This window comes from Crassostrea angulata, chromosome 3 (assembly GCF_025612915.1).
Source record: "Crassostrea angulata isolate pt1a10 chromosome 3, ASM2561291v2, whole genome shotgun sequence".
Classification (NCBI taxonomy): Eukaryota; Metazoa; Mollusca; class Bivalvia; order Ostreida; family Ostreidae; genus Magallana; species Magallana angulata.
Window position 1 is genome coordinate 51,225,179 of NC_069113.1, and position 21,189 is coordinate 51,246,367.

At 35.1% G+C, this 21,189-nt stretch overlaps 3 protein-coding genes across 5 annotated transcripts; 2 read left to right on the top strand and 1 right to left on the bottom strand.

The window, feature by feature from the left end:
* Window positions 1-428: 428 nt before the first annotated feature.
* Window positions 429-2,938, top strand: LOC128177700 (uncharacterized). Of its 2 annotated transcripts, XM_052844522.1 has the most exons (4): window positions 429-525; window positions 1,014-1,128; window positions 1,380-2,366; window positions 2,743-2,938. In XM_052844522.1, the coding sequence occupies exons 2-4, from the start codon at window positions 1,014-1,016 to the stop codon at window positions 2,850-2,852; spliced, it is 1,212 nt and encodes a 403-aa protein (XP_052700482.1). In that variant the 5' UTR covers window positions 429-525; the 3' UTR covers window positions 2,853-2,938. The 2 variants fall into 2 exon arrangements, with proteins under 2 accessions (XP_052700482.1, XP_052700483.1); XM_052844523.1 differs by lacking the exon at window positions 429-525 and having other exon boundaries at window positions 995-1,128.
* Window positions 2,939-7,356: 4,418 nt separating this feature from the next.
* LOC128178752 (ribosomal protein S6 kinase delta-1-like) lies at window positions 7,357-17,245 on the bottom strand. Of its 2 annotated transcripts, XM_052846067.1 has the most exons (15): window positions 16,990-17,245; window positions 16,736-16,771; window positions 16,234-16,351; window positions 14,113-14,228; window positions 13,628-13,812; window positions 13,229-13,476; window positions 12,795-12,859; window positions 12,157-12,586; window positions 11,583-11,707; window positions 11,049-11,204; window positions 9,315-10,807; window positions 8,751-8,878; window positions 8,334-8,416; window positions 8,064-8,159; window positions 7,357-7,557 (listed from the first exon to the last, which is right to left on the bottom strand). In XM_052846067.1, the coding sequence occupies exons 1-15, from the start codon at window positions 17,101-17,103 to the stop codon at window positions 7,447-7,449; spliced, it is 3,504 nt and encodes a 1,167-aa protein (XP_052702027.1). In that variant the 5' UTR covers window positions 17,104-17,245; the 3' UTR covers window positions 7,357-7,446. The 2 variants fall into 2 exon arrangements, with proteins under 2 accessions (XP_052702027.1, XP_052702028.1); XM_052846068.1 differs by lacking the exons at window positions 14,113-14,228; window positions 16,234-16,351; window positions 16,736-16,771; window positions 16,990-17,245 and adding an exon at window positions 13,909-14,106.
* Window positions 17,246-17,272: 27 nt separating this feature from the next.
* On the top strand, window positions 17,273-20,952 carry LOC128178754 (ADP-ribosylation factor-like protein 2). The gene is made up of 5 exons (XM_052846070.1): window positions 17,273-17,416; window positions 17,634-17,744; window positions 18,664-18,826; window positions 19,403-19,483; window positions 20,476-20,952. Exons 1-5 carry the CDS (start codon window positions 17,352-17,354, stop codon window positions 20,608-20,610), a joined length of 555 nt encoding a protein of 184 aa, XP_052702030.1. The 5' UTR covers window positions 17,273-17,351; the 3' UTR covers window positions 20,611-20,952.
* Window positions 20,953-21,189: the final 237 nt, after the last annotated feature.

The following is a 21,189-nucleotide window of genomic DNA, read 5'->3' on the forward strand; positions in this document are numbered from 1 at the left end:
TCGAACATTGCTGAGGATTGGTGATCCTTAATAGGCTACAGTAGTCGTCTAGATCTATGCCGTGATATACAGTTTGAATCACGTGCATTAGAATAATATACTGTACATGCATCATTATATTTACATGTTCGCGTGATGCACTGTTTCTATAATTGTGAATTTTGAAAATACTGTAATCGCATACATATTTCCTTGGTTGAAAAACTGTACATCGTATTGCACATAGAGGCAATACCCATCCAAATCAGTTTATAAATAAAAACTTATACTACTGACAATTAATATACTGACATAGATGGATAATTCCTATGATCATGCAACTATTATAGATACTCTGCTACGTTGCAGCGTGCTCAATAATGTTTACAACAAATTGTGTCAACATATTTTAGGTTACTTTGTTTCTATAAATGACAGCTGTAATGTAACCACAACGAATACGGCATGGTCGGTTTTTGGCTTCCGTAGAATATCTAAAAGAGAAAGTGAAAGCTCTGAAATTGATAGCAAGGTCCCCGTAATCAAGTAAGATTGATTAAATAAATACAAGTTATTCACCTAACAAGATTTTTTTTTACAATTTGTGTTTGCAAAATATCGCAATTAAAAAAACGAAGGTTTGCATATCATCGGTTGTTGTAATACTGTATTGTTTGAACGATTATTCTTAATCTGTGAATTATTCTGTCACGTGTGGTTATGAAACCAAGCCACTTCTGAATTTAACGAGATTTTAGTATAATAATTACATTAAACGGTATTGTGATGAATAAAACGTGTATTCCACGAATATATTCACTGTGTATTTGGTAGTTGGAAAGAATTCGTGCCTGTATGTGTTTGTATGGAACGCCGTGCGTGCTAAAAAGCAAGGAATTATCAATGACAAAAGTATAAAAAAAAAAAAAAAAATACAACCACCCCGTTCAGAGACACAATATGTACTTCCTTGGTCATACTATTTAATATCCATCTCAATAACATACTGCTTCTTTTATAAACACGTTTTACAGATGTCTTCATCACGTGACCCTACCGTGGCTATCATTGGTGGAGGAATATCAGGACTAGTGTGTGCCATAAGATTAAACCAACTCGGCTTCTCCAGAGTCACGGTTTTTGACACAGGTACTTCTACACAGGATGTCATATAATCATCATCATCAACAACAACAACTATATACTCTAAGCCATTTTAAATAGTATTGCAATAAAACAAGCTGTATCTCGAGTTTCACTTCAAAACAAGTAAAACTCTATACATGTATATTGTAAATCATGGAGCGGCTTCTTTAATCATATTGCAATCTTCAGAATTTCATTACTCAAAGTCACATGTATTTATTGGATGATAGAAATTGTCGTACATTTTCTAACAGGTAAGAGAGCAGCAGGAGGACGCTGCTCAAGCCGGAAGACGATGGTAAATGGACAGCTCCATACGTTTGACCACTCCTGTCAGTACTTCACTGTATCCGACAGAAGATTCGCTAACATTGTCTCCTTTCTACACAACAAAAATGCAGTCAAAATCTGGACAGGAAAGATCGGACATTTAAAGTCGGGGAAATTCCACGAGGACTCCAATATTACTCAGGCTTTCATTGGAACCGATGGAATGCAGACTGTTGCGGATTGTTTGGCATCTAATGCGAACGTTCAGCGACCAGTGTGGATTAGCGAAGTGTTTTGGGAGGAGGGAAGTCGAAAATGGAAGGTTGACCGATTTGGGTTTTACGATTACTTAATTATAGCGCATAATGGTAAATGTGCTGACAAATTAATGTCGTCTGCTGGTGCACCGGAAGTTCATAGTCTTCTTCGTGTGAGATTCAATGACGTATTGAATCCACGTGACCAGCGCATGCACTTATGTTCGTTGTGGGTTCTTTTAATAGCATTTGAAACGCCGCTCAAATTATGCTTCGAGGGAGCTCACATTGATCATGATGATATATCCTGGATAAGTAATAATACTGCAAAGTACCGAAACGCAAGAGAACCAGTGGCAGGTAAGAAGGACTCCACAGAGTGTTGGACTATCATTAGCACTAAAGCTTTCGGAAAGAACTTCAAGGTACCTCAGGAAAACATCCCGCCTTCTACAGAAAAAGTGGTTACTGAAAGATTATTGACTGCCTTTAAGGCTGCAACAGGGAGAAAGGAGATACCCAGGGTTTGTTATACACGGGTACAGCTGTGGGGAGCGGCCGTTCCTATCAATGTACTGGGCAGTGGTGCAGACTGCGTGTTTGATTGTCGCCATCATTTAGGCGTGTGTGGAGACTGGCTATCCTCCCCTTGTATACAGGGTGCGGCAATCAGCGGATTATCCTTGGCGGAAAAAATCCAGCAACACTCTGCAGGTTTGGTTTACTTGTCATTGTAAAAGGAATTCTAGCGCAGTGTACTATTGACAAACAGTTTATCATATTTCTCCCTAAGTTATCTTCATTCACAAAACGACTAATGACTTAGACATAATGCCTTTGAAAATACCAAACATCGCTGTCATTTTGTACTGCCTGGAGACTTACAATTCTAATCACTTGAACCGGGTAGTTGATATGCACTTCTGCGTCTCTCGTACATGTGGTATATATTCAGCAGCCATCCGGACAGGATCAATTTGATAAAATAGTTTCTGTTCATTTTGTTATTATCTGAAATTACAACAGGTGCGTTCGTCTTCATCATTTTCACCTTTAGATGTTATATCTGTTTATTCTGGTTTCATTACAGGACAATCAGCTACAAGTACCCGACTACATCCGACATTTACGGCGGCCACGACCAGTGCCATTGGAGGCTTCCCCACAGACAAATCCTTAATATTCACTCCTAAAAGCTAGCTGTTGATTCTATCATCAAGGAGCAATTTACTTTGTTGAATTTTGTTGATATTCGTAAACGCCGCAATTAAAAGCAAATTATCATAGAGTTTTTTTCTTCAGTCCTGCTGGTGTAGTTTCTGTCAATATCACTACTGATACTTTTCCTAAAACACCAGTACTATAATAATACTTGTCCTAATCTAATTGATGTTTCGTTCCAATACCAGTACTATAAAAATACTGGTGGTAATTTTAGGTAATAGATACTTTTGGTTGTTGTAGGGATGCATGGATTAAATTATGAGGAAATGTTAGATTTAGATGAGAATTTTTAAGGCATATGGGGGGATTGAAGGGGGGAGGGGGGGGGGGGCAAAGAAATCAACAAAACCATAGTACTTACTGGTATGAAGCGACTGACCGTTACTGCAGTAACTTCATCCAACACGGCGATAACCCAAAAAGTTATGTTGTAAATTTTGAATTTGCCGGGTATGTTGACTGCCACCCGGTAAATTCAAAATTTACAACATAACAAAGGCATGAAATTTTCAGGTCGATAACTTGCTTAATTAAAATATTATTATTAATTTCTCACCTTAAACTTTTTGAAAACATATAATTATCAAAAAATGGCCGGACCATGTAATGTATAATTCCTGTAGTCTCGAAGTGCAAGAAAATGCAAACCAATACTTGCACTAAAAGTTTAAAATCAAATAAATGTATATCTATATAAAAAGCAAGAAAATGTAAACACGCTCTCTCCGCGTGTATCTCGGTGCTTGCCACTGTGGGTCGGGGATTGGTGATACTGTACCATAATATGAATGCGAGTCCAAATATCTATTTCATTGGCCTAAAATGAATAGAATGCTATACAATTAAAATCATACCATAGGTGTTTGTTGGTGATATTTTCTCGAAGGTGTGAAAACGCAACACGTATAATTATCGGTCACAAACATATCCTTGGAATGCTGCAGCACTATAACATTGGAACTTAAATTTTACGGTATAATTTAAAGTTTTACACATGAAATGAATTAGATATCAAAAGTGCTACCTTGAGATATACTTTTTATTACAATTGAAAAAATGGGAATCTCTCTATAATATTTAAAATGTTTATGATAGCTGATTTTTTTTTGTTGTTGTCAAAAATCAACCCAGTAACTTACGTTGAAATCAATGAATTTAGCTCGGCCACAAATGTCATCGAAATACAATACCAGGCATTTGTAACAGGCCTATGTAATGTCCAATCCTCATTGAAAAAAAGTCTAGTAATCTTCTTGTAATTCAATTAAGATGTAATTTTCCTGTGGTATACCTGCGTTTTTAAAAGGTAACATGTGTGTTGTTCTCCTACTGTGTGATTTAACAATAAGATCAAACATAAATGCGAAATTTTGATATATATTTTTCAACGAAATTTGAGATTTTTTTATGATTTGTTTTGGAAGTTGCATAAGTTCTAAATGTCACACTGTCTGTTTCAAACTGTTTTGCTCTAATCACTAAAACCCAAGCCATAATAGTCCCTTTTTGCAGAAGAGACAATATACAGGTATTTAGTTTTATTCTCTTGACGGTTTTTGCGGTATTGAGAAAAATATTTGCAAACATGGCAATCCGATAATTAAGGTAAGGTTAATGTTTTTGAAAGAAATAAAGTTGCAATAATCCTGGAGAATTAATTCTCTCAATAATAAATATTCTAATGAATATTGAGAACTTTCTATTTGAATATGAAAAAGTTGTAGAAACTTGTATTAGAGTTTGGGCTGATAGAGAAATAATATGTTTAAATATAAATTTCTTAAAAACTCTCAAACAAAAGAAATTCTATATACTTGTAATACTTAAAATTTAACAATTTACATATAAAGTCGGGTATAAGCCTAGTATAAAGACGGGTATAAGCCTAGTATAAAGTCGGGTATAATCCTGGTATACAGACAGGTATAGGCCTAGTATAAAGTCAGGTATAAGCCTAGTATAAAGTCAGCTATAAGCCTAGTATAAAGTTGGGTATAAGCCTAGTATAAAGACGGGCATAGGCCTTGTATAAAGTTGGGTATAAGCCTAGTATAAAGTCAGGTATAGGCCTAGTATAAAGTCCAGTATAAGCCTAGTATAAAGTCAGGTATAAGCCTAGTATAAAGTCAGGTATAAGCCTAGTATAAAGATGGGCATAGGCCTTGTATCAAGTCAGGTATAAGCCTAGTATAAAGATGGGCATAGGCCTAGTATAAAGATGGGCATAGGCCTTGTATCAAGTCAGGTAAAAGCCTAGTATAAAGACGGGTATAGGCCTAGTATTAAGACGGTAATAGGCCTAGTATAAAGTTGGGTATAGGCAGAGTATAAATTTCAGGTATAAGCCTAGTATAAAGTCAGGTATAATCCTGGTATACAGACAGGTATAGGCCTAGTATAAAGTCAGGTATAAGCCTAGTATAAAGTTGGGTATAAGCCTAGTATAAAGATGGGCATAGGCCTAGTATAAAGACGGGCATAGGCCTAGTATAAAGTCGGGTATAAGCATAGCATAAAGTCCAGTACAAGCCTAGTATAAAGTCAGGTATAAGCCTAGTATAAAGTCGGGTATAATCCCTAGAATAAAGACTGGTATAAGCCTAGTATAAAGTCAAGCATTAGCCTAGTATAAAGTCAGGAAAAAGCCTAGTATAAAGTTGGGTATAAGCCTAGTATAAAGATGGGCATAGGCCTAGTATAAAGATGGGCATAGGTCTTGAATTAAGTCAGGTATAAGCCTAGTATAAAGATGGGTATAGGCCTAGTATTAAGACGGTAATAGGCCTAGTATAAAGTCGGGTATAAGCATAGTATAAATTTCAGGTATAAGCCTAATATAAAGTCAGGTATAATCTTAGTATAAAGACAGGCATAGGCCTAGTATAAAGTCAGGTATAAGCCTAGTATAAAGTCAGGTATAATCCTAGTATAAAGTCAGGTATAATCCTAGTATAAAGCTGGGCATTATTCCAGTAAACTTTTTACACATTTGTTTGACAAATACTTCCAATCAAGACAACACAAAATTGGAGTTGAATTATTTTTCTTTATTGTCAGAAAATTGCACTTACATTTTGTGGATCGGTGGGTTTGAGACACAAACTTATTGAAACTTATCTGCTGAGAATTGAATCACTGTAAGGCCATTTCATTAAATAATTCAAGTACATGATGCTTATGAAAGTAGTTTGACAATGCAAAAACTCAATATAAATTCACAAGTTGTTAAACTTATGTTGATCAAAACTTACAATGACTGGCATACTATTGTTAATGTTGTTAATAATAGTTGCCCATTTTTTACTGGCAGATAAAGAACATCCTTTGACAATAAAGCAAGGAGAGCAAGCAAAATTTTGAACAAATACAGGAATGCAGCTCCAAAAAAGCCTTGTTTTGGACATGATGTGAATTCTTTACAGAAAATGTAACACACATCAAGTCTAGTGATTATATTCACATCTCAATGTATTTTCAACATTTCTTAATAATTTAAATGATGCAAATACTTAAACAAGTAAGTGTTCAATTTGGATATGCATACATTAATATCAAACTACTGCTATTTTCATAAAGTTCTGAAACTTTCTTCTACTTTCACTTGCTGAAATTTAAACTTTTAGATAACAAAGCAGTTTTCAAGATCCAGCTAAGAGTTATTTACTTAGATCTGCTCCAAAAGAGAGTACAGTATCTATTTTTAAAAATGTTTCAGCATTACAGCTCTTCGTATTGCAGGTTCTAATATTATTATCAAAATTATTTCACAACACATTTCATGCATTCAGTAAATGGCAGCAAATATGTCAGCAATATAATAAAATCATTTTATTCTTAAAATCTGACAGTTAAAAACAAAACTTTTCCAAGCATTGGTCATTCTTGATAGGAATAGTTGCTCTTGATTAGCTGGGTAAGAATACTTTGATAAAAAGCAGTATCAACAAATAAAAAGCCTTTGATAAAACAACAACAAGAAACCCATGGGCTCATCAAATCAAGATGCAACAATGAAACAAGAGTACAATATACATGTATCAGAGATGTGACTCGAGTCTCAAAGACAATAATCATCACAGATTAACTTCACGATCATCGTTACTGAATTAACGCTAGTAATGGTCATTGATAAGTTCTGTGTATTTATAGAACACACAATAGAACAGTGAATATTCAGATTTCATAGTGTAGAGTACACACTCTGTATTGTAAATTGTACATGTACAATAAACAGGTTATTGCTGCAAAGAACTTCATTAAATCTTTAAAGCTGTGAAGTTTTGAATTGTGTGAATGCCAATGGTTTGATATGTATATTATATAGGTAATCATACCATCACATCTACCTCATTCTTAATAACTTAACAGATAACAAAAGTTTTTGGTCATTTTTTCATAAATATTTCAAATGATGATCTACCTTTATCAAATCATACACATAAGTTAAAAACTTTTCTAAATACATGAACTGGTATATGAATGTAAATAGTAAAAACTTTATTGCAGTATTCTCGAGTTTCTCGTTGCTTCACTTCATAAAAATCACAATCTGTTTTTTTGTGATCAATAATTAATTTTCTAAATTGTTCCAGTTTATGCCTTGGAAAAATGGATGAGACTTGATGTCCTCTGCACCATTCCAACCATTGCCTAGTCGTTCCCGTGGATTAAAACACAGCAGCTGAAATGTAATCAGGGAGTTTATTAAAATAAAATTATTTTTTTCAAAGCTTCTCTGAAAATGTACATGCTTTTTTCTTTTAGTAGATTATGTACATTTTCAATCTCTGACATTCTAGTTTAAATGAGAAATCAAACATCAAAGAATGAGATTCCATAACACATGTCAACTGGCCCCCTTTTTAAAACAACCTTGACTCTATGTGTGTGATACTGTAAACAGGGTAATATTTATCCCTTCTTCACTTGCAAACTGTTTCGCCTCATCTTGAATTTGCACAGACCAAGTTGTGTTTAAAGAGAGATCATCTGAGACATTGAAATTTGCCCAACGGCAGCCTTACATTCACTTACTGACAACCAGGGTAAAAGGGGCGAAAATAAAATGGGGAGAATATTTTCCCTGTATGCAGTATCTACAAACCTATCTGAGGGGTCTCTGAGCCTCCTTTGAGATGTGATTGAGTGATGTGTACTTGTGTGATATCTAGAACATGTACTACAGACCTGTTTAAGGAGTCCCTGGGCCTCCTTTGAGATGTGGTCAGGGAGGTAGATGGGAGAGTGGGAGGTGATTCCACCGGGGTGACAGCTAATCAGGGTCTACATTTAATTGAAATCAATAGTACTTCATGTACTTGAAATAAAAACATACAGGTAGATTCTTCTCACTTAAAATAATAATCTCCTTTTACAAACAAGAAATTGTCTTGAAGGATTACTAACTACAGCTAATTCATAAATGCGTGTTATATAAAAAAATCAGAAGTAACTCACCCTGCCCACAACCAGCTCGTACATTAGAGCTCCCACACTCCACCAATCACAGCTCTCGTTATATCCACCCACTCCAGTCACCTCTACAATAGATCATGTATTAATTACAAACTAACAAACTCCACCAAAGATGACGTAAAAAATGTATCACATCCAAAATCTCTACAACAGACAAGGTAAATATATGGCAAACTACAATTAATTAGATAAATACCTTGTAATCTTACATATACAAGTACCCAGTAAGGGTCTAGACAAAATACCATAAGAAAATTTAATTAGTATCAAACTTTGTCTTAAATTACATTCTTTAATGCAAGAATGAAACTGGCTTGACAGCTTATCAACCTGAATTTTTCCATAAAGTTACAGTTCTGAAGCTTTATTTCTGATATCTCAAACCAACAGAGCAAAGACCTGGTGCCACAAACAGTTCCTCGACAGCCACTGGGTCGAGAGCCCGCTCAACCTGGCTCAGGGTGCAAAAGTAGGTCAATAGGACATGTCCCCTCTCTCCCAGAAGAACGTTGTCCGGCTTTAAATCCCTGCATCAAAATAGGAACAAATTATTTTTAGTTCTCATCAAACATACCTGTACATTACTTCATATCCGTTGACAACAGGACTCAGGGCTTTACTCCAAAGCAAAAATTTGAACTCTGCCTTCATATCATCATACAGAATTTAATAGGTTATTTAAGACCATGTCAGGTTTTTTTAAGGAGTAGATCCAAGGTAAATAATAAATTCTAAATTTCAGGATCCTTGAACAATGGTGTATGGTATATGAATAACAAATTTACTAACATTATTAATTTTTTGAACAAAACATTGGAATGGTATCAGAAAGTAATATCATGATAAGATTAAATATATCTGATGGCATTTACATTGAATTAAACATTTAAGTGCAAAAGCAACATACAGGACATGTAACAAAAGCATTTTTGCAAAAAAAATTACATTGTACTCTGCATGTACCTGCATATGATTCCCTCCGAGTGGAGTTTAGAGATTGCTGTCACTATCTCCGCCATCCAGTGTCTGATACATGCCTCTGGAATCAGAATCTGTTCCGATTTAGCGGCCGTTGAGTCCAGCTCTTTAAACACATCAGACACCGTCCTCTGGCGAGATCTGGGTGGAGATGTCAGTTCGTGCTCCATGGTAGCCGAGCGACACAGCTCGGTGGAATTTAATCTCTTTATGGACAACTTAGCTACGGGAATACTGTTCTTTCTCTCTGAATTATCTACCAATGTGGAGGATCTGGAGGATTTCCTGCTCGCGTTCTCAGAAAGATCTTTACACAGGTCTTCCATCGCAGAGCTGACTAGAGTATCCTTCCTATCACAGTCCTCGGTGGGGTCAATTTCTTCGGTGGTATGGCACTTAAGCTGGTCCTCACTGGACCCTGAGGAACTAGTTTCCTCTTTGTTTCGGTGGATATCGTAAATACTAAGTTCATTTGAATCACTATCATCTATCATCGTGTCACTGCTATTCCCTGATGTAACAACTTCAGATTGCCTGCTGACACCATCACTAATTTCTTTACATGAATCTCTGTCTTCAGAATCACTTGAGATCTCTTTCTTTATCTCTACATCTGACTGAGATAACGTCCTTTCCACAGCTTTAATCAATGCCTTAGAATTCTGTACAATAGACTTGGCATCCTCAGGGAGGGCTCTCTCTTCACTGAACACATTGTCCGATTCTGTTCTTGGAATAGAGTGAGAGGGAGATAACTCACTCTCCTCTAAAATAGTGGACACTGGGTCCGACACAAAGCTATTGAGTCGACTGTGGTCGTCTGTGCTGTCAAAACTATTAATGCTAAAGTTTTCCAAATGAGTCGTGTTGTTTTTCAATAAATCTTGAAATGTGGAGTCTCTCTGCTCATAAGAATTATTTCTAAATTCAGACATATCACTGTCATTGAAGTTCTCCTCTGAGGAAATACTCTCAAATCTACTGTAGTTGGGCTTCTTTTGGGATGATCCTGCATCGTCTGAAGTCACATGTTTCACATTCTTATCAGATTTACTGTTAGAAAATTTAACATTAATATCTAAAATATCACTGGTTACATTACTTCCCTCTGCCAAAAACTTCAGGTCTGAGTTTTCTGAGCTATGTAAAACTTTCGACACACTAGTAGTTTTTTCACTACACACATCCAACCCTTTGCTATCTGAGATAGCATTATCATCTTCATGTAATTTGACACCTGCATACACATTTCCACCACACACTTGCGAATCATCTACATCACCTAAATGTTTGGATCCATGTCTCCCTGTGAGATATGAGCCAATGTAATTCCACAGCTTCCCTCCTGTTGCATGCTGGAGAAGGAGATAAATGGCGTAGTCTGTCTCAAAAAATTTGTTAAGATGTACCATATATGGACAATTGGTCGGGAAGATGGTCTTGTACTTCCTGCTGCAAGAACTGGCCTTGTGAACCACCTTAAAAATACAGAGTCTGGCATAAAAATACAACTGAGGTACAATAGAAAATACCTCTGCTGCAGTGCATGTGTACATGCACCTGAACATCAGATTTAAAAAAAAATCTCATTAAATAATTTATGAGATATATAAGACTACAATTTCTTCTATGTCAAATAAGAGCTTTATTAAAGTGTGAATTGTTTCTGTTTAAACTGTATGCAATAATTGTAAAATTTACCATGGTTTTAGATCTTACCTTGACGACATAAGTTTCATCACTTGTTTTATCCATCACCAATAGCACTTTATCAATTGTACCCAACACCTTGAAATTCTTCAATTCAGATAAAGATCCTTTCAACATGGCAATTGCTGGATCCAGATCCATTGAAGGAGGAATTTTACTGTTTTCCTTTAAAAATCAAATATTAAATAAAGAAATCATTAGGCTCTGGGGCTATAAAACTTAGTAGCTCACTTTTGATCTCAGACTCACTTTTCCACCATATGTCTCATCTGTAAAAGTGAGACTAAGATCAAAAGTGAGCTTGTCCAATTTTTGTGGCCCTTGGGTCAGTTTAAACACTATATATTAAAACATTATTAAAGAGAATATGGTCAAAAGTTTTTAAGTTGGGTATTTGAAAATTTATTGGATTACGCAAGTTAAGTAATGCCTATCTACTTAATAAAGGAATCAATTAAAGGCATTGTCTTCTGTCCAGTCTAATACATAAAGGTTCTAAAAGTTGTTAAAAAAACCTGTTAAAATGTTTTAAAAAGCACGCACTGTTGCCCATCTCCTATCGTCCAGGATCTCTTTAGACAGGTGCCTGTTGTACAAGTCCTCTGCCTTCAGCAGATACTGAGCCGTCTTCCTGCGAACAGCGTCTCTCCTTCCTTTGTTCTTGTCACCTTCATAAGGCAGAAAATTCTCATGAAATCAAAACAATGCAAACATGCTGGTAAAAAAATACTACTATAACCATGATGATGTTCCATCAATGCATAATAACTGGATTAACTTTCCTTGCAGTCCAATAAAGTTGACAATTACCTACATGTACATTTATACTGATTCCCTATTTTACACGAGTACATAATTCCGCGATTTAAACGTTTTGCATCAAATCGCGAGAATATAAAATCGCAAACGACGAATTTTTATCATGGTTCCATTTAGTTACATCTGTCTGAAAAATAAAAGCAGGATTTTAAAATCCTTGAGAGGTGCTTCTTACAATTTTACACTGATATTAATTCCTCATGTTCAATTAGGAAGCTACAGTATCAATCTATCTTACTTATTTAGAATTTAATCTATTCATGTTGTTTAGGAGACAAGAGAAGTGGTCATATTTTACCTTGTACACCAGCTAGAAGAGTTCCCACTCCAGTCTTGTAATAACTGAAGGCCAAGTCGTATTTTCCATTTGCCTCACACTCCTGGGCAAGACAGATCTGACTGGCTGCTACGTAGATGTAGTCCTCTTTTCCACCAAGGTCCATGGTGGATACACTCTCCATTGTTGAGCTTCTTGCTTTGAATGGACTCCTGGGTAATAATTGTAATAATGAAGACTTTGAAGGACTCTGATTGGTTGATTTGTTTCCAGAGAGCCCTGATAGGTCAACGTCTCCTTTTCCACATTCCACTTTGGATCCCCTTTTTGGTCTTTTATGAATTGGATCAAATTCAGATATATCAGGTATTGCTGGGGTAACAACAGGACAGGCATCCTCCGATTTGTTTTGCTGGTCCTGCTTTTCTTCTTGAATGTTGTCAAATGATAACTACCAAAAGGCATACAAATTAATTTTCAATTCATATATGGTTCATAATTTTTTGGTCACAAGATTCTGGCAAAATTGTTCAATGCATGACTCGATTTTAATTCTGGCATTATCATCAAAGACTCATCACATCAATAGATTGTAATTTCTATGAACGTTCAATGTTAATCAACATTTAGAGGGGAATTTGAATTCTTGAATTCATTACCTGTATTCCTGCATCAGACTCTGTTTTTGTCTCTGGACTATCTGCACTTATCTCACTTTCCATCTCTGAATAAAAACAAAAAATAACATAACATTGGAATATGTACCTGCACTTTATGAGTTGAAATAATTAACATGCTACTCATACCCCATTTCAGCTTCATAAAAAGTGAGAACTTCCATTTTTGAATTTATATATTACATGTACAGATATTTGTGTTTTGTGGGGTTTTATTTTATTTTATTTTTTTGGACGAGAAGCTATTTCTAAATTCAATCTAATAGAAATTTTTTTGAAATGATTGAGATAAATAATTTCGAGGGAGGGGAGCGTGTGGAGTGGAGTAAAAAAAAAACCTGGATCCAGGTCTTAAAATTAAGTTAAGTACTAAAATTAAATTATTTAAGTCTTCCATAAGGTACACAGTTATTAACCTGCACAGGTGTTCATGGCAGTAAAGAGCCAGCTGTTGCTGGTCCTCATCGTGGACTCCGGGGGCTTTAGCTGATCCTCAGACATCAGGGGGTCAAAGAAGGAGATATCTGTGTCAGGGAGGGGGGTCCCCAGGGCTGAGTCCACCTCCCCTGGGTCTGTGTCATCCGTGTCCTCATATGAGTTCAGGCTGATGTTATCTGGTAGCTGGGGAAAGTTCCACACCCCATCCAGTTCATCTTCTCCATTTCTGAATGCATTAATAAATGGGTTATATATTTTTTTTATTTCTCCAGATCAGGTGAAAATTCAAATGTATGTACAATTTTATCAAGCCTAATTCCTATCCCCTAAGAATTATTCAAAGATCAAACACAGAGTTTTGCGAACTTTCAACTTACTGTTCTGACTTGTCTGTCATTCCTTCACTAGAGGGGGGACTATCTACTTCCTCCCTAGCATTCTGATTGGTCGGTGTGGATGGTGACCCATCATTTGACCCTATAGCTTTGTCATCGGCCAGAATATCTAGTTTAGATGGTTTCAGGACTTCTCCTGATGCCCCAGTCTTCACCTCACTGGAAGCCTACAACAGCATCATTTCATGCAGTACAGAGGAATGAAAATTACTTATATAAAAATACCTTTCTGGAAACTGACAGATGATGTAAGCTGTTCCTACCTTGAGAAAGGCTGTGAATGTAAGCTGTTCCTACCTTGAGAAAGGCTGTGAATGTAAGCTGTTCCTACCTTGAGAAAGGCTGTGAATGTAAGCTGTTCCTACCTTGAGAAAGGCTGTGAATGTAAGCTGTTCCTACCTTGAGAAAGGCTGTGAATGTAAGCTGTTCCCACCTTGAGAAAGGCTGTGAATGTAAGCTGTTCCTACCTTGAGAAAGGCTGTGAAGTCCTTGGAGTTGTAGAGATAGTGGTGAGTTCCTATGAACTGCAGCAGCTTCAGGGAACTTTGACGTCTTTCTTCGATAACCATCTCATCAAACCTCCCTTAACAGATACAACATTCATAAAGCATAATTAAATGAATTGTTAATCATGTTACAGTGGTTGAATTGTTGTAGGTTTTTTTTCTCTTCAATTTCTTCAGGCAGAGATTTTGGACAGTTTTTAATACTCATAACGAATTATGAAAAAATTTTAATAAGTTGAAGTAATTAAAAATATTTTGGTTTGATTTATTTTTTCTATCATTGTGATCAATAATTTGATCATTCATCCAATAAAAGAAATTCATATACAATGATAGTGGTGGTCATGGTTTTGTGGCCTTTACTTTGATATTTTGAATTTTGTTTCAGTGGATTGTCTTCACTCTTGACATGCAATATATTCCAGTATTCATTTTTATTTTGTGGGTTAAAGTATTTGAGAGGAGGCAATGTTGTTTTAGGGTGAGGCAAGTCTGGGGGGTGTAATTAACAATGATGCAAGATGTACGTAGTTCCTGCTGCAGTTGCCCCAAAGGTCACACCGTAAAACATAACATTATGTAATGCACTCTCACTTGCAAGCACAGTAAAATAACATGCAACAAGTGTCACAATATGCAGACATGTTGATCACGACCAATTTCTCAGCTGTTGCATTAATTGATATTTAGTATCATTGTATTACAGTTTAATAAGTCATATTTACCTTTAAACCACTGAATACTTACATATGATACAATTATTTAATGCTTGAGCAGTCAATAGACCCGAATATTTTTTCCCGAGGGCAATAGATCATATTACTGAGTTTTTCCCTGCACCAATGGAAAAAGTTCGGGTCTATTGACTGTTCAGGCATTAAATAATTGTTTTATTACCTAATTCCGTTTTTAGAATTTTGTGTTCACAATTATAAATTACAGAAGGTTTTCATACTGTAATGCATTCAGGTCATTGTTAATCTAATACTTAGATGACCTAAAAGATAAATTTAAAGAACAATAGTAAAATAAACATAACAAGAATAGAATTCCTTGGTCCCCCGCCGGTCAAGCAGTATACTAGTATCGAGTCTATCGACCAAGGCTGATTTAGGAACTTGACCAAGGTATTAGTGGTATAAACATTTGGTATAAATTTAATAAAAATCAGTCAAAATTTGTAAGCATGAGAGCGCTTACAAGGTCAATTTTTGTATAAAACGGAGTCATTATAATGGTCAAAGTCCCATAACTCCAACAAAAAGTATCGACAAATGCTGATTTTCGTACTTGACCAAGGTATTAGTGGTATAAACATTTGGTGTAAATTTAATAAAAATCCGTCAAAATTAGTAGGCAAGAGAGCGCTTACAAGGTCAATTTTTGGATAAAACGGAGTCATTATTGTGGTCAAAGTCCCATAACTCCAACAAAAAGTATCGACAAATGCTGATTTTCGAACTTGACCAAGGTATTAGTGGTATAAACATTTGGTATAAATTTAATAAAAATCCGTCAAAATTTGTAGGCATGAGAGCGCTTACAAGGTCAATTTTTGGATAAAACGGAGTCATTATTGTGGTCAAAGTCTCATAACTCTAACAAAATGTATCGACCAATGCTGATTTTCGAATTTGACCAAGGTATTAGTGGTATAAACATTGGTATAAATTTAATGAAAATCCGTCAAAATTTGTAGGCATGAGAGCGCTTACAAAAAAGTGACGGACGGACACGGACCACGGACGGACGCCCGGCATTTCTATGTCCCCGCTCTGCGTTGCGGCGGGGGACAATAAAGTTACTTTTTAATCTTGTAGCAATATTATACTTTTTTTCTAAAATACGTTGCCAGTCCAATAGATCGCACTAGTCTATTGACTAGCGGTCCAATAGATCACAGTCTATTGACCGGCGGTCTAATAGATTGCACGGCAGTTCAATAAATCACTTTCAAACCTGAATACACATACAAAATAGACAAAAATATTTAATCTATAATAAAACAACAAAGTCCCTTTGATTAATAGGTAATAATATGAAATATACATAATATTCAAATTGATGAAAAGTTAGTCTTACCAAACAGTAGAGGTTTTGCAAATTTGGGGAACTCATCCTTTCTGTGCAGGGATTTATGCAAACTTAGCATAGATTTGTAAAGCTGCTTAAAGTCATTGTATCTCTTCCATGCCACAACCTGAAAAGTATTCCAAAACTGCATGAGTATTTAGTAAAATGTTAGATATAACAAGTTCAACAGAAAAAATAGAAATACTACCTCTACGATAAGAAAAAAATATCATGTTATTTATTTCTCTGATTGCGATTGTTCAAAATCTCGTGATATCTCATAATTTCTGGTTTTCAATTTTCACAATTCATTTATCTTCCAAAATAAAGAGGGCAAGACACAAGGATATCCTGATTTTAACCGCAGAGTTAAAACTAAATTTCCCCAGATAAATTATGAAGGTCCCCAGATGTGACAGAGGTGTCAGTCGAATTATCAAGCCAAACCTTATCTCTGCCAAGGTTATATACATGATCAACTGAATTAAAAATAAACAATTGAAGAATATACCTCAGTCAGGCTCTCGGGAGATCTGATAGTGAAGACCTAATGGAAGAAAAATAGCTACACATTAATCAATGTGGACTAACAGTTAGAAGTATTATCATTTTCATTGTAACTTAGGTATGCTAGGCGTTTAAAATTCACGAGAATTCTACATGTCGTCACTAAAAATCTGACAGCAGTCACCTGACGAACACCAAGACTGGTATAACAACAGCTGTATTCTATCCAATACAAGATCAGATGTAAAAGATACCAACCCTACATGTTACTTTGTAGATAGTGAATCCGTTGGGGTGCAATGTTGGGTCGGCTACATTAAAGGACCATATTTTTTCTTTGGATTTGGAGTTTGCATTACCTCGGCCTGCCATCGTCCATCTTTATCTGAAATGTCGTAAACAGAATTAAATTGATATGTTTTTTAATACTTTGAAAAAATATATTTCCTTAAATAAGGAAAGTATGAAAAAATTAACGACATGAAAATGTAGATTATATATTAAAAAAAATAGATATGCATTTCGCATAGGCCTATGTCGTAAACGTGTCTAATTTCCGGCAGTTAGTCATTTTCTGTTAGAGTTGCATGGTGATTTGACAACTATTGAACAAATACACGATGGGTTTATTAACTATCTTGAAAAAAATGAAACAGAAGGAAAAGGAAGTTAGATTATTAATGCTGTATCCTTTGATAAATGTATAGTGGTCGTAATATTTGATTTATTTTTTTAATTTGTATGATAATGATAGTCCAGAATGCGTGCATGATATTACCGGTATTCATCGATCAAATCATCTTGTACGTTTTATAAATTTGTAGATTTTCGACCACTGAGAGAATATTGCTATATGTGTCTTTTCTAATTATAATGTTTTACCATTCCTTAACTTTGTTAAGAGGATTGGATAATGCAGGGAAAACCACAATTTTGAAGAAGTTTAATGGTGAAGATATTGATACAATTTCACCAACCCTAGGCTTTAACATTAAAACTTTAGAACACAGAGGGTAAGAGAATTGTGAGATATACTGCAATAGCACAAATGTTTTACAGAAGCGGGATAAAGCTGAATATGTACAATGTTCATGAAATGTATGTGTGCATTCAAAAATCATTTTGTAGATACCTTTACTAAATGTATTCAAAGAAGTATCATATAGGGCCTTAAAAAAAAATTGTGTGTTTAGGGTAACACTGATGAAAAAATTAGGTTAGTTAGGTAGGGATTTTTTTTTATTTTATCATATTTTTTTTGTATGAATCCTAAGAATGTTTGTTTGTTTCATATTTAAAAACGTATTTTTTATTGGAAATAAGATAAAATTCACAATCGGATAAAATCAGACATCTAAAAATGGAAGGATCGGGCCATTTTTGTAGGTTACCGGTAGGTCGGGTTACCCGAAACACACAACTTTTTTTTTAGGCCTAGGCTCTATAGAGAGTTCGAATTATATGTACCAGCTAGTACATGTCATGACATTTTGATGCTACTTTACCTTTTACCAGAGTCAGATTTTCAAAACACGACGATCAAATCAACATACATTATGAGATATTGTACATGTATACTTAGTCTAGTTGTTTGAAAGATAACAACTATTTATAAAACTGAAAGTGATGATTTATTATAATGGTTGTTTTTGTTTTACTTGTCATTGATAGAGAGCCTTTCTATTTGAAATATAATTGACTGTGGCTAAAGTAGCAACTCTGGGTGGTATCACATAATAGTCATTTTCCAATTTGTTTTTGACTCAGCTGATGCTTGGTCCAGCAGAGTTTATAGAATAGAAAAGCATTTGCAATAATGGAGTATGAGGTTACATATTGAAATGATTCAAGTCACACTAAACAGATTTAATATTAAACAAACATGAACTAATCTTATTTTCTTAATTATGATTTGTTTTGTCTTTCCACTAGGTTCAAGTTAAATATTTGGGATGTAGGTGGCCAGAAGTCACTAAGGTCTTACTGGAGAAATTATTTTGAGAGCACAGATGGCTTGATATGGGTAGTAGACTGTGCAGACAGAATGAGGCTCCAGGACTGTAAGCATGAACTCCAGAATCTACTGGTGGAGGAGGTAATTCTTTATACCAGTATCATGTATCACTGACTGTACCAATAACTTTAACAGGACACATTGTCACAAGTTAATGATGCTCTTCAGATATTATCAGGTACTGTTAGCGTAGTACATGTATATTTAACGTGTACGATATATGGCAGAAATTGATTTTTAAACATGTTAGCATGGACTTGAATCAGCTTTTTTTTTTTAAATGTATCTATTATTATGCGTATACCATACATGTATGTATGGCATTTAGCCATGTACATGTACCTGATTTAGAAAAAACTTCTTTCCTCCAAAACCGCTTAATAGAATGCACAGCCAAATGTAATATGTTTACAGTAGTCCTACAATATTGGTCAAAAGTTATTGAATGATGCCCCAAAAAGTCCTTGAAAAGTCACCTTGTGGGTTATTCATTTGAGAGACAATCTTTTCTCTTACAAGAATTTTATTTGCTTTAATTTAATATGGAGCTAAATTGTCATTCTCTGGACAACAACATATTAACATCCACAAATTTGTATCTTTTTGTTGGACTGTTAAGACTAATGGTCTGCTGAATTGGTTCTTGTTTCATTTTAGAGGTTAGCAGGAGCTACGTTGCTGGTGTTTGCAAACAAACAAGATTTACCAGGGGCATTGCCTGCAGAAAAAATCAGAGAGGTACTGGCATACTTAATTTTTAGTGAAAGATGAGCACTGTGCACTGCCTGGCAGATTTATTTCCCCAATCATAAATAGGCTTTTTTATAAAGTTTTAATAAGTTAAAGTTCAGACTGCTCAAAATATTGAACTTTTCTGGTTTTAGCTCACCTGAGCTGAAAGCTCAAGTGAGCTTTTGTGATCACTTTTTGGCCGGCGTCTGTCTTTTCGTCAGTCTGTAAACGTTTTACATTTTTGACTTCTTCTCTAGAACCACTTGGCCAATTTCAACCAAACATGGCACAAATCATAATTAAATGAAGAGGACGTAAGTTTGTTAAAATGAAGGGAGATAATTAAGAATTATTAAAAATTTGTTGGTTTCTGTAAAAAATCTTCTCAAAAACTAATTGGCGAGAAAAGTTGTATTTTGCATGGAAAGCATCTTCAAGTGATGTAGATTCAAGTTTGTTAAAATCATAATCCCTGGGGGTACGGTGGGGCCCAATGGGGGGGGTTGAATTTTTACATTGGAATATATAGAGAAAATTGTTTTAAAATCTTCTTCTCAAAATCAATTGGCCAGAGAAGCTATAACTTATGTGGAAGCATCCTCAGATAGTGTAGATTCAAGTTTTTCAAACCATGATCCCTGGGGGTATGGTGGAGCCACAATTTGGGGTTGACTTACTTAATGAGTAGTGATACTGACACAAAGGTCAAAGCCTTCAGGGTCACCAATAAACAGTCAAAATAAGGTTGAAACAACATTTTGAGTGAAAGCCATTAGCCATGTTATTTTGGATGACCATCAATTAAATTCCAAGTCACAAGGTTTACTAAGCTATGCCTATTCAAAATTAATCTGTCAAAGAACTTGAGAGCTATATGCTTATGAAAAAAAAACAACTACATTGACAATGATGAATGACAACATTTATTATCCAGTCAAAAATTTACCAGTGTATTATTGTATCCAAGCTATTAAGACTCTTGTTTTTGTTTTGGGCAGCTTCTGGATTTGGATAGTATCAAGACTCACCACTGGCTAATCCTGGGTTGCAGTGCAGTGACTGGGGATAATCTTCTGAAGGGGATTGACTGGGTTATTGATGATATAGCCTCACGAATATTTACCATGGATTAGAACATATCCACCAATCCAATGTCAAGTGATGGAAATCCTTTAATCGCTTAGATGTCAGCTTATCGACTATGCTTACAGTACTTCTAATATACATGTATATGAAGAAGCAGGAATCTCCAGCTCCTGTAAATGGACATTTTGATCAAAGAACAGAGTGATATTCTTTGATCATTCTGTATACAAGAACATTTACACAAATTAGAAAAAAAGTTTTCTTAGATTTGCATCAATGTTTTGCAACATCAGCAATAGCAATGTGTTGATTTAAAAGTCAGAAATCTGTCCTTGTACCAGAATTTCTGCTATATTCTGTGTATCCTAAATAAAATGTTTTAAAAACATTTTTGATAAATTTCAGGATCTTATTTACATATTTAATACAAGTTATATAGATTATGCTCCAAATAATACTCTGTATTATCTCTAGACAAGTTTATCTTTCCAAAGTTATGCACAAATATCAAAAACCTTTTTCATGGCATTTTATACAGTATATATGAAGTAAAAAAGGTGTGCCAAGGACATTACGACTGTATTAAGCATACCACAATTTTTGTGTGCCATAAATGCAAGTTTTTT

Coding starts and splice junctions, on each gene's coding strand:
- LOC128177700 (XM_052844522.1), top strand. CDS start 1,014: ATGTCTTCATCACGTGACCCTACCGTGGCTATCATTGGTGGAGGAATA. Junction 1,129..1,379: donor AGTCACGGTTTTTGACACAG/GTACTTCTACAC, acceptor ATTTTCTAACAG/GTAAGAGAGCAGCAGGAGGA. Junction 2,367..2,742: donor AATCCAGCAACACTCTGCAG/GTTTGGTTTACT, acceptor GTTTCATTACAG/GACAATCAGCTACAAGTACC.
- LOC128178752 (XM_052846067.1), bottom strand. CDS start 17,103: ATGGCAGGCCGAGGTAATGCAAACTCCAAATCCAAAGAAAAAATATGG. Junction 16,772..16,989: donor TCTACAAAGTAACATGTAGG/GTTGGTATCTTT, acceptor TTCTTCCATTAG/GTCTTCACTATCAGATCTCC. Junction 10,808..11,048: donor ATGAAACTTATGTCGTCAAG/GTAAGATCTAAA, acceptor TGTATTTTTAAG/GTGGTTCACAAGGCCAGTTC.
- LOC128178754 (XM_052846070.1), top strand. CDS start 17,352: ATGGGTTTATTAACTATCTTGAAAAAAATGAAACAGAAGGAAAAGGAA. Junction 17,417..17,633: donor GAAGTTAGATTATTAATGCT/GTATCCTTTGAT, acceptor AACTTTGTTAAG/AGGATTGGATAATGCAGGGA. Junction 19,484..20,475: donor CTGCAGAAAAAATCAGAGAG/GTACTGGCATAC, acceptor TGTTTTGGGCAG/CTTCTGGATTTGGATAGTAT.